Here is a 12,374-nt window from a genome sequence, read left to right as displayed (position 1 = left end):
GGAGATATTGAATTCATGCATCAGCAACTTAGTGCAATGAGTGAAGGCTTGGTGATTATTATGGGGGATTTTAATTACGGTGATATCAATTGGAAGGAGGAAATATCACGTAGCAAAAAGGAAATGGAATTCATACATCTTCTACGAGATAATTACTTGAAACAGCACGTAACTGAAGGGACACGTGGTGTGAGAGTGTTGGACCTGGTTATTGGTTCAGAGGTTATATGCATAAGTAAGGTGTCCTCGTTACCTCCAGTTGGTGAAAGCGATCATGTGGTATTGACTTGGGAGGTTGCAAAATCTGTGGATTTTTCTATTAAGAAGGGGTATGCACGGAACTACAGGTTAGGCAATTATAACAAGCTTCGGAGTGAGCTTGCAGCCATCCCATGGCAGAACATATTGCAAGGGAAAGATGTTAGCAGTGCTTGGGATAAAATCAGTGGGTATCTGAGGAAAGCAATATCAGATTGTGTCCCTATGGTTAAGAGGTCAAACAAGGCAGGCATTAGATGGATGAGCAGTAGTATCAAGCTTGAACTGCAAAAAAAGAAAATGTTATGGAGAATTTACAAGGAGAAAGGCGATCAGGACACCCATGAGCAGTACAAGGCTCAAGCTAGGAAGGTTACCAGCATAGTAAGAAAAGCTAAATCAGATTATGAGAAGACCTTAGCCAAAGAGATCAAGGGTAATCCCAAAGAGTTCTTCCGCTATGTGGCAAGTAAGAGGAAGAATGACTTCGGAAGGATAACCTTAGTGGGTGCTGATGGTATTGAGGTGACAAAATCAGATGTAATAGTCGAGTTACTGAGTGATCACTTTTCAAAAGTCTATCACCCAAGTGAGGATATCTCTATACCTACAGCAATACCTAATGTGAGAATTGAAGCTAAAGAATCAGAGGTATTAAATATATTGCAAAACTTAAATGCAAACACTGCGGTAGGCTTAGATGGAATATCAGCTCGGGTGTTGCGTGAATGTGCAAATGAATTGTCAACCCCTCTCACCTGGATATTTAACTTAAGTTTGAACTCTGGTATGGTCCCTAGGGAGTGGAAGTTAGGCAAAGTGGTTCCTTTGCATAAGGGTGGCTCTAAAACTGCGGTATTGAATTACAGACCGATCACCATCTCAGGAGTAGTGGTAAAAGTATTGGAAAAGTTGGTTAAAGACAAAATTCAAGAATGGGTGGATCAGGATATGATACTCTATAGAGGCCAACATAGTTTTGTTAAAGGTAGATCCTGCCTTAGCAATCTATTAACTATTCATAATAGAATAACATCTGAGTTGGACAAAGGAACTGGCTACACAGTGGTACTTCTGGATTTTGCTAAGGCTTTTGACAGGATACCCCATAGAACACTGTTACGCAAATTGGAGCAGATGGAAATGGATATTAAATTGGTGATATGGATAGGAGAATGGCTCAGGGAGAGATACCATAAGGTGGTGTATGGAGGAGCCGAGTCCAGAATGAGGCAGGTGACCAGTGGTGTGCCTCAGGGCTCTGTGCTTGGGCCAATGTTGTTTAATTTGTATATAAATGATATAGGAAACGGCTTAAAGGGAGATATTCAGTTGTTTGCTGATGATGCAAAGTTGTGTAGTGCAATAAAAAATCAAGCTGATGTTGAAAGTTTGCAGGAGGATTTAAATAAGCTGGTAAAATGGGCAAAAGAAAATGGATGTCAGTTCAATGTGGAAAAGTGTAAAGTCATGCATTTTGGGATTAAAAGATTACCAGCTGTGTACTACATCGATGGAAAGGTACTCCAAGAGATTGATGAGGCTAGGGACTTAGGGGTATTGGTAGATAGGGAGATGAAGTTCAGAGGACACATTGCTAAGGTGTCCAAGATTGCACATAGGATTACTTGGTTGTTGAGGAACACACTGACATCCAGAGATAAAGAGGTTATTATTCCCCTTTATAAAGCATTGATACTTCCACATTTGGATTACTGTGCTCAGGTCTGGTCACCTGGATTCCTTGGAGATGAGGAGGCTGTGGAGAGGGTTCAGAGAAGAGTGACCAAGTTGGTGAGTGATATAAAAAATGCTCCCTACATTGATAGATTGAGAGCTTGTGGATTGCAGAGATTGGTTGATAGGCGAAGAAGAGGGGATATGATAGAAACATTCAAATTACTAAAAGGTTTTTATAGGATTGATGCAGGGGAAATGTTTCAGCTGTGTGATAGTGATGGAAGAACAAGAGGTCATCTCTGGAAATTAAAGAAGAGTGTGGTTAACAAAGGTGTCAGAACAAGGTTTTTTGCCTGGAGGGTGGTGAATGAGTGGAATTCATTGCCTGACTTAGTTGTGAGCTCTTCGTCTGTAAATGAATTCAAGAAGAGATATGACAGATATTGTTTTGCTAGTTTGGGTCTCCCACGATGAGTCTACTGACTCCATGGAGATACCCGTAATAATAATAAAAAAAATACAAACTAGTCTATAGTTTGACACTTCTAGTCTGCTGCTGCCACCCTTATGCAATGGCATTATCTTACCACTTACTCATAACCCAGAGAAGAATGTTGACCAGCAGAGATATGTGTTTTCATTCCATTGTATAAAGCCTTGATCAGACCACACCTGGACTATTGTGCTCAGATTTGGTCTGCAGGGATAAATTAACCTTGGACAGAGCGCAGAGGCAGGTAATAAAGATGCTATTATGCAAGATGGTATCAAATGCTCTCTCATTAAACATCCTTATGACATCATAATAATAATTATATTAATAAAGAGGCTGCAGAGACATATGGCAATACATTATTGTATGGAAATATAGAATAAAAAAACCAATATGCTAGTTCTTCTCTTCAAGGAGTAGGTATTTGCTGTTTCTGCTTCACTGGTCTTTACATCTTGCAGCTGGTCTTCTCTCTTATCCTTAGGTGTATATTTATCCACCTCTTTTGATAGCCAATATCTTTCCATCTTAAATGGATGTTCTTTCTATTTCTCTCTATATTCCTTGGTGATTTATGTTGTAAATATCTAGCTCTCTTCTGTCTTCATTTTTTATATGGTCCACTTTTGTGCATCCTTAATTGGTGTTAAAAATCACATTTCTTGTATTTTACTTTCATCTTTATTTTTAACAGTTCATGTTTCTGAATATGGAGTGGCCATTACTTTAAAATTTCAGTTTAGTTTCTTGTCTTTCTTTTAATTTTTTTATTTTGTCTCCTTTTAATTGTTCCACAAATTTTCCAAAATTTCTTTTTCTTTTTTTTTTTCTTCCCATCTTTATCTTTTAGATATGTTATTATCCAGCCTAAATAATTAAACTGTTGCTTGTTCTATTTTATTTTCTATGGCTCTTTTTGATCTAACATGATCTTGACCTTTAAATGCCATGTCTTTTGTTTTCTTTTGCAAATTTTTAAATTGTATTGTTGACTTATTTTGTTTAATTCAAAAACTGATTTTTGAAGGTTAATTTCGTTATCTTGTAATCTGAATGCAGCATTGTATCGATAACAGTTCTTCTGGTTTTATTGGTTTTCCACCCGGGGCAGAGCTGACTACTACTGGGTGCGTCCCCAGGTGGTGGATCGGGGAACAGCCTTCAGATATGGAGGTTAGCTGCGATATAAGCAGAGCAATCTGGCGAATAAGCAGCCGTGGACCAACAGCGACTGAGCTATCAGGGCGTGGGGGGAGCAGAAGTGGCAACTCTGTCTCACTTAAAACCTCACAAAGCCCAATGACAACTCGGTGACATGGCGAGTAGTGCCGCCATTAAATAAGTACCTGCTGGGGTCACCGCCCCTGACATTGGGAAGCAGCATTGTCAGTACTGACACAAGGTTGAAGCCAAATGATGACGGAAAAGCTTGTGATCAGAGATTTGCAGATGGCAATATGATTATATTGTGTACGTCTGTAATACTGCGGAGCAGAAAGCAAACGGAGAAACTACTGCTCTACCTTATCTCCAGAACAACCACCATGGCGAGCAAACCCTTACAATTGGCCCCAAGTTCCCGGCGTCCCTTAAATGGGACAGGGGTGCGAAGAATCTCCGTGCTCAAAATGGTGTCCACTTTTAAAATTGCAACTTGGAATGTCAGAACTCTGTATGAAGCTGGCAAATTAAGAAATGCCACAAGAGAAATGAAGAGGCTGGGCATCCGGATTTTGGGAATTTGCGAGACAAGATGGCCAGGATCTGGAAAGTGTCAGCAAGATAATATGACAATGTATTACTCTGGGAATGATGAGAACAAACATCGACATGGTGTAGCTGTAATAGTAGATGAAGAAATCAATAAATCAGTAATAAATTGGATTCCATTTTCTGAAAGGATAATGCTGTTACAACTTAAGGGAAACCCCGTTAACATAAATATCATCCAAGCTTATGCACCCACAGCTGACAAAAGTGAAGAAGATGTTGAAGAGTTTTATGAACACCTAAAAGAGATTAAAAACCTAACAAAGAAACATGATATAAACATAGTGATGGGTGACTTCAATGCAAAAGTGGGAAGAGGGGGTGATGGAGAAATTGTTGGCGAACATGGCTTAGGCACCAGAAATGACAGAGGAGATCGCCTAGTCCAATTCTGTCAGGAAGAAGATCTAACAATAGCAAATACCTGGTTTAAACTTCCACCAAGAAGACTGTACACTTGGAAATCGCCTCAAGATAACCAACATAATATTGTCAGAAATCAAATTGATTATATACTGATAAATAAAAGATTCCACAGTAGTATAAAGAGTGCAAAGACTTATCCTGGAGCAGATATCTCATCAGACCACAATCCCATAGTTGCAGAAGTATGTCTTAGATTAAAATCAGCTAAAAAATCACAAAAGAAGAAAAAGAAAATTGATGTAGAAAAACTGAAAGACCCGAACATAAATAAAAGTGCCAAGACACAGCTTAACCTGCGATTACAACAGATTAACATAGAAGAAAATAAAAGTGTGGAATCTCTTTGGAATAGCTTAAAGAATGCCATCGTAACAACAAGTATTGAAGAAGTAGGTTATGTGAATAATATAAAACAACAGGAATGGATGACAGATGAGATTCTTTCTCTTATTGATACAAGAAGAATGTATAAAAACAAAGACCTAGCCAGGTATACAGAAACACATAACATCATCAAGAAAAAAATAAAAGAAGCCAAGGAAAATTGGATGAAAAATTTATGTACTGAAATTGAACTGCTTCAGAAACAACATGATAATTTCAATCTGTATAAGAAAATCAACGAAATTTCCGGAAAACTGAGGAAAAAGCAAATAGTGTCTCTAAGAGACGAAAATGGAAAAATAGTTCTAGAAGAAGAGAATAAAGCACAGATTTGGATAAAATATGTAACAGAACTTTTCAATGATACTAGACAGAAGCCTATAAATATAAAAGATAACATTCAAGGACCAGCAATCATGAAATGCGAAATAGAGAATGCTATACAAACAAGTAAAACAGGAAAAGCCAGTGGACCAGATGGTGTGCAAACAGAATTTTTAAAATTAATCGAACCAGATAACATCAAACTTCTTGAAAAACTATTTAATAAAATATATGAAAGTGATGAATTTCCATCAGATTGGCTCAAATCTACATTTATCACTATCCCAAAGAAACCCAAAGCGAATTCCTGTGGTGACTTCAGACTTATTAGTCTAATGAGCCAAACATTAAAAATATTTTTGAAAGTAATTCAGAATCGCATTTATAGAAAAAGTGAAGAAACTCTAAGTGAAACACAATTCGGCTTTCGGAATGGTTTTGGTACTAGAGAGGCCCTTTTCTGTACCCAAATATTGATACAAAAATGCATAGAAAAACAGAAATCTTTATGTGTTTCATAGATTTTGAAAAAGCATTCGACAAAGTCAGACACACCAACTTAATAGAAATCCTTCAACAAATAAGGCTAGACGAACAAGACATAAGACTAATAACAAATCTGTATTGGAATCAGTCAGCTACCGTTCAATTAGACAACATTACCACCAGTGATATTAACATCAAAAGAGGAGTGAGACAAGGATGTGTGCTCTCACCACTCCTGTTCAACATATATGCAGAGGTAATCTTTAAAAAAGCATTGGAAGAATGTCCAGAGGGAATCACAATAAATGGAAAGATTGTTAACAACCTACGATATGCAGATGACACCGTGCTAATTGCAGATAACATTATGAATCTCCAAAAACTCGTTGACAGAGTATACATAGAAAGCCAAAGAATGGGAATAAATATAAACATCAACAAGACAAAATACATGATCATCAGCAAACATCCAGCCTCATCAATGAAACTGACACTCAATGGGAAAAATATTGATCAAGTGTCAAGATATAAATATCTTGGTTGCTGGCTTAATGAACGGTGGGATCCAGAAATAGATATAAAGACAAGGATTGAAGTTGCACGGCAGTCCTTCATGAAAATGAGAACACTATTCTGCAATAAAGACCTAAACATGGAAGTCAGATGCTGAATGCTGAAAATTTACGTGTGGTCTATTCTGCTCTATGGTTGAAACATGGACATTGAAGGCGGCAACCATCAAGAAAATCGAAGCCTTTGAGATGTGGCTATACAGAAGAATGCTAAAGATATCATGGACAGAAAAAATTACCAATGAAGATGTCTTAAAATCCATTGGCAAAGCTAAACATCTTGTACAAATAATCAAGAAATGAAAAACATATCTTGGACACATCATGAGAAACAGCAAATACCAACTTCTATAAACTATTTTGGTAGGAAGAATTGATGGCAAAGGAACTAGAGGAAGAAAAAGAATATAATGGTTTGACAACATCAAGACGTGGACAGGAAAGAGCAGTTTGTTCGCCAAGATGGTCGCTGACCTTCGATAGAAGATAGCACAATAAGAAGAAGAAGGTCCACACACACACACACAGCTAATTCTCTTTTTACATGGCTTTTTTTTAAACAAGATTTAGAAAACAAAAGCAATTCTATTTTTAAATGGTATATTTTGATTTAACACTGTTCAAATGACACTTATTTTTAAAATTTCTGTTTGGATTCAGTTCTGTTAAAAAAAAAAAAAAAAGGGTATTTCCATTATAATTATCATTTCCTAGAATGATACATATGTACCATTGTAGGAAATAATTCAGTAAACTTGAATTTTGGGGAACCCCCCTCCCTCGATGTCTTAAATATCAGGGATTACCCTACACCACAGAATGTGTGAAAAATGTGTGATACAGATGAGACTGGCCTTTTTTGGAAAAAAAATGCAAAGTAGAACTTAAATAGTGAAATAACAAAAAAGTGTTGGTGGCTTTAAAGCAGCTAAGGATAGTGTATTAAAACCATTACTTATTAATCGATCCCTAAGACTGTAGGCAATGAAAGGTGTGGATTTTAACATGTTGCCAGTGCACTGGAAGGCAAATAAGAAAGATTGTGTTAAAAAAGAAATTTTTAATGAATGGTTCCATCAATGTTTTGTTCTAGAAATTAAATGCTATTTGATGGGGGAAAAAAATCTGGACTTTAAAGTTTTATTGATTATAGACAGTGCACCTGGCCATCCTGTTTTAGAACACATGAATGTGGAATTTTGTTTTCTTCCACCTAATACAACATGCTTAATACAACTACTAGACCAGGGTGTGATCGCTACCTTTAAAACTTACTACATAAGAAGAACATTCCGATACATTTTGGATAAACTAGATAAGGTTAATTTACTTAGTTACTGATGTGTAGAAGAAATTTTTTTTGAATAAAAAAATTTCACCAAACTTACTGAGTTGGCGTTATCACAATTTAAACCATCAACTTTAAATGCATGCTGGAAAGCTTTATTCCTCTAATTTTCACAATCATCTCCGTCTCCTTTCTTAAATTTCTACTTGGCCAGAATGTGTGAAAAAGAAAAAACCCTGTACCTTTGCATACAACTGAATATCCCAATATCATCAGATTAGCACATGCAGTTGTTGCGGAGAAGGATTTGATGATTTTTCATCTGCAGATATTGAAGAACTGATAGTTGATAAGGCTGTTAGTAGTGGTGAAATAATAGCTGTCCTTGAGATTCTCGATGAAAAAGAAAAGTAATGATGAGATTCCACTCACTGCAGGATTAATTAAAGAAGGGCTTCAAATGGCTAGTAAATTGCAAAGTCATTTTCTTACACATGATCCAAATGCTGAATAGCTTAAACGTGAACTAAAGTCATATATTATTATTATTATTATTTGACACCTCCAGGGAGTCCAAAGACTCATCAAGGGAGAGTGTGCAACAGCATCGAATGATTGGTCCCCTTCCAACTACTAACCATGCTCAAACTTACTTAACTGAGCCAGTAGTAGCAGAGGCTCTACCAATCGACCGGCACAATATGAAGAATTATACAAAGTTCTAGTCGAAACAGGATCTCAATGATTAATTACATAGTTCGTGGTAAAAAAAAATATATCAACCTTCGGAATTATTGGAAATTAGTGCTAATTTAGTTCTTTTTACTAAAGAAAATGTTTCGTCATTGCAGTATGAACAGGACGGCCAGTGTTTCAAGTGACTGAAGTGATTTAATTCCAGTCTCACACAAAAGAATGCAGCTATTGTCAGAAAGTGACTGTGAATAAAATTTAACTAATAATCATGCACAGTTGTATTTTCGAATTTCTGTTTTATTAGTGACACACTATTTTCTTTAAGAAACGTGTATATTTTAAATAAATATTTAAAATAAAAAATAGTCCATTAAAATTAAATAGTTTTATTCAATGATTTTCATATGTTTTGTTTGAAAATATCTTATTGTTCATGTCAGGTTTTCACATCTGGAACCATTCTTCTATTTTTTCATGTATTCTTTTTTGCACTGTATTCTTTTTTACATGTGTTTTTTTCTGGAGCCAATCTACCGTATAAATGGAGAATTGTGTGTGTGGGCGGGTGGGTGGAATAGTGGAGATTAACCACATCTCTGTTTAACACCTTGATTAATTTCAACCTCTTCTGTTAATTTATTACCTAACTATACTGTATTTTTGTATCTTTATATAAACTTTGTATAGCTTGTACCAAATGTAGTGGTGGAATCCTTGTTTTTTCATTATATTCCATAATTTTTCTCTGTATTTTTAAAAAAGCTTTTTCCTAATCTATAAAGGCCAGATAAACCTGTACATTAAATTTTTGTCTTTTTCAACACAAATATTGGCTATACATGATCTTCCATGTCTTGAAACATTTTGTTCTGACAGCAGATTGTTTGCAATATTTCTAAGTCTTTAATTAGGATTTTACTGTAAATTTTATAACATGTATTTAATAAATTTATTCTTCTAATTTTCATAATCATCTCTGTCTCCTTTCTTAAATATTGATATAACCTTAGCTTTTGACCCTTTTGATGTAACCTCATATTTCCTCCAACAGTTATTTATTAATTTTAAGAATTCTGGGATGTAAATATTCTCCACCATATTTCCAAAGATCTGTATTTAGGTCATCTAATCTGGCTGATTTTGTATTTTTGATTCCTTTAGTGCTTTTAATCTAATTGGTTCTATATCAGTACTGATTTCTTCATTATTGTTTTCTGTTATTAAATTTTGGTCATATCATAAATTCTTATAATATTCTGCCCATTGTTTCTCTTGTATTATGTTGATTTGTTCTGTATCTCTTTCTTCATTGTTTAATTTCTTCATTGTTTAATATTTTGTAGGCTATGTTTTGTCTTCCATGTACGTCTAATATTTTATTAATAAATCTCTCTTAAGAATCTTAGTCCACTTTCTGTACTTTGGTTTTATCTATTTTTCTTTTGTTTTTATATATTTCTTCTATTTCCTTTGTATATTTTTGAAGGAATGATTTGTATACATTTGTTTTTCTTTTATTGCATTTTCCATATATGTATTCAAATTCTTAATGTTTTTCTTTTTAATATTTTATTTGATTTTATTTGACTGCTTTATGAATTATCTTTATCAAAGTTTTCCATTTTCTTTTATATCTTCATTGATTGATTTTGGTTTCTTTTAGGTAATCTGCTATTTTTTTCTTTTATCTGTTGTTATCTTTTAGGTAATCAACTATCAACAATAACATAGTCAATGAGACTTTCTTATTCCTTGCCTTACTCCTTACTCCATGTGAATTTGTGCACATTTTTATGTAGAACATTGTGTTAGTAATAACCAGTCCATGTCCTCAGCAGAAATCCAACAGGTATTTGCCAGTTTTATTTAGCTTTGCTCTTTTCTCCAGATTTTCCCAAAATATTTTTGTACGTCTGACAATCATTTTCTATTCTATTTAGATCCCTAATAAGGACCAACTTTTCCTTTTTCATTGTGTCAGTTACTTTCTCTGAAGTCTCAAAAAATTCCTCCACTTCTACCTTAGTAGAACCTTCTGTGGGACCATAAGCACAAATAAGTTTTATTTAAAGTTTTATTGTCCAGTTCCCCATTCTGATATTTTCCCACATCAGTCTACTGATATTGCTTGCCATTCAGGAAGATTAGCCTCGTATTTCGTGTTCAATGCTATATCTACACCTTCTTTTCCATGATTGTCATTGCCTGAATATAAGATTTTGTATTTATTCCTCAGAAAAATCTCACCAGATTTTGTCTTTTTTGTTTCAGTCAACCCTATTATGTCGATCTGGTACTTATCAAATTCCTCAGCTAACTCCATTTCTTTGCCATTCAGGCTTCTTATGTTGAATAGTACTGATCTTGAATTCTGGTGATGAAAAGTTGGGGTGGATTTTAGGATTTTTCCAATAGTTGCCTTTTTGCTGTTCACTCTGGTTCATTCTGGCAAAAACAACAGGGCCTTGTTTAACTGGATGACACCCTAGCCATCATGAAATTCTGTAATATTGTACCATCATTTTATATTTTGGCTTAAGCCAATAAGAATACAATTTGGTTGGCTAAATCCCAAATTGCCAGCCCATCCTCATTCATTCAGTATCCAGGTAGATACCTAACAGGGTGCACTATGAGAAGGTGAAAGCCCTGGTCAGTTCTCCGCATTGAAGGCTATGTGGCGGTCTGCTCTCAGTTATACAGCTTTGACCCTTAAGCACCCCCTGTATTTATTTTTAATAGTTATATTTTCTCCAGGTGTGCTAATATAATCTGTAAACCATCTATATTGTATTCTATATAGCATTATAATTTTAATTAACTTATTAGTTTTTTGTGTGTATAAATTACGTCTTTCATTTTCAGGCAACAGCTGTTTTTGCTGCAGATGCAGTGGCTCGTCTTTCAGGAAGTGTGGGTGTAGCTGCAGTAACAGCTGGACCAGGTATTTTTTAACCTCCATAAACACTCATTTTTATTTTATAAATGTATACTAATATTTATAAGTTCTGATGTAGTCTTGTGGAAATGGTATTTGCTTCCATAGAGCTAGACTGTTGGAAGAAAATCCTTTTTTAAGTTTGATTCTGGTTGTTGACTAAAAGAACTTTTTGTAGGTCTTTTCCTGCACCAAAGTTTCCAAATTAGTGGATCATTTGGCACAGATATGTAGGGTTTTCTCTTCCACAAAATTTTTAATCTTGCAACTTGAGAAAATGAATCCTAGAACTTGCACATTTTTAGACAGTATTAGGGACTGTGAGATATTGACTGTTGTCTTCCACACTCTCCTCCGAGGTCAAGAAATCATTCATAGCGTTGGACTGGCTATCATTGATGGCTAAGGTTGGAGACTGGCTACCTATTGATCTTCAAAAAGTTCAGACTTCATGGATTTGCCTTATTCCCTTTTGGGAAATAAAAGGCATTAGAGAATTTTTTATTTATTTAATATTTGAAATTGTGTAGCTCAGATTTTTGAAGTCCAAGCATGAGTCATGTATTCATCAAATAGCACACTTATTTATAATCACTCATGTTGATTCTAGAATAGTTTGGTTTTATTGTTTATGGACTCCTTCATTATAATCACTAATTATATATTTTCACATTTGGGTATTCTCTTTGAATTTGTAACATTGTTTTGTAGGTTATGGCAAAAGACATTCTTGCCTCTAACATTTATAATTTGTGTAGATGTATAACAAGCAATATTTTTTTTTTTTTGTTACTTGATGTGTCTTGGAAATTATTCATTAGTAGTATTCTTCTTGTGAACAGAAGAGCGGAATGTTTTCCTCAGAATTGCACTGAATCTTTATTTGGTGAGTAACTGATGTTAATAATCACTGTCCTGCCAGATATTATTCATCTTTTCAATTTTATCATCCGTTCGTGTTAATTCATGTCAACATTTACTCACAAAAAGACAGCATGGCCATTGATTGTCTTCTTTCTTGCACACTGGTGAACTGCTTTATTGAACACTTTGCCAACA

The 12,374-nt window shown here is 35.0% G+C and overlaps 1 protein-coding gene across 2 annotated transcripts in view; it reads left to right on the top strand.

The window, feature by feature from the left end:
* The window catches only part of LOC150095588 (2-hydroxyacyl-CoA lyase 2-like), a 248,277-nt gene that overhangs the window by 47,195 nt on the left and 188,708 nt on the right, over positions 1–12,374 (top strand). For both annotated transcript variants that reach the window (XM_090410082.1, XM_090410081.1), the window contains exon 4: positions 11,243–11,321. In XM_090410082.1, the coding sequence (XP_090266208.1) occupies positions 11,243–11,321 (79 nt within the window). The remainder of the gene's footprint in view (positions 1–11,242; positions 11,322–12,374) is intronic.

This window comes from Typopeltis vanoorti, chromosome 20 (genome assembly GCF_054136105.1).
Source record: "Typopeltis vanoorti isolate ZY-2024b chromosome 20, IOZ_Tvanoo_1.0, whole genome shotgun sequence".
NCBI classification, from domain to species: Eukaryota; Metazoa; Arthropoda; class Arachnida; order Uropygi; family Thelyphonidae; genus Typopeltis; species Typopeltis vanoorti.
Note: the sequence above shows the minus strand (reverse complement) of the source record. Positions and strands in the feature narration are given on the sequence as shown.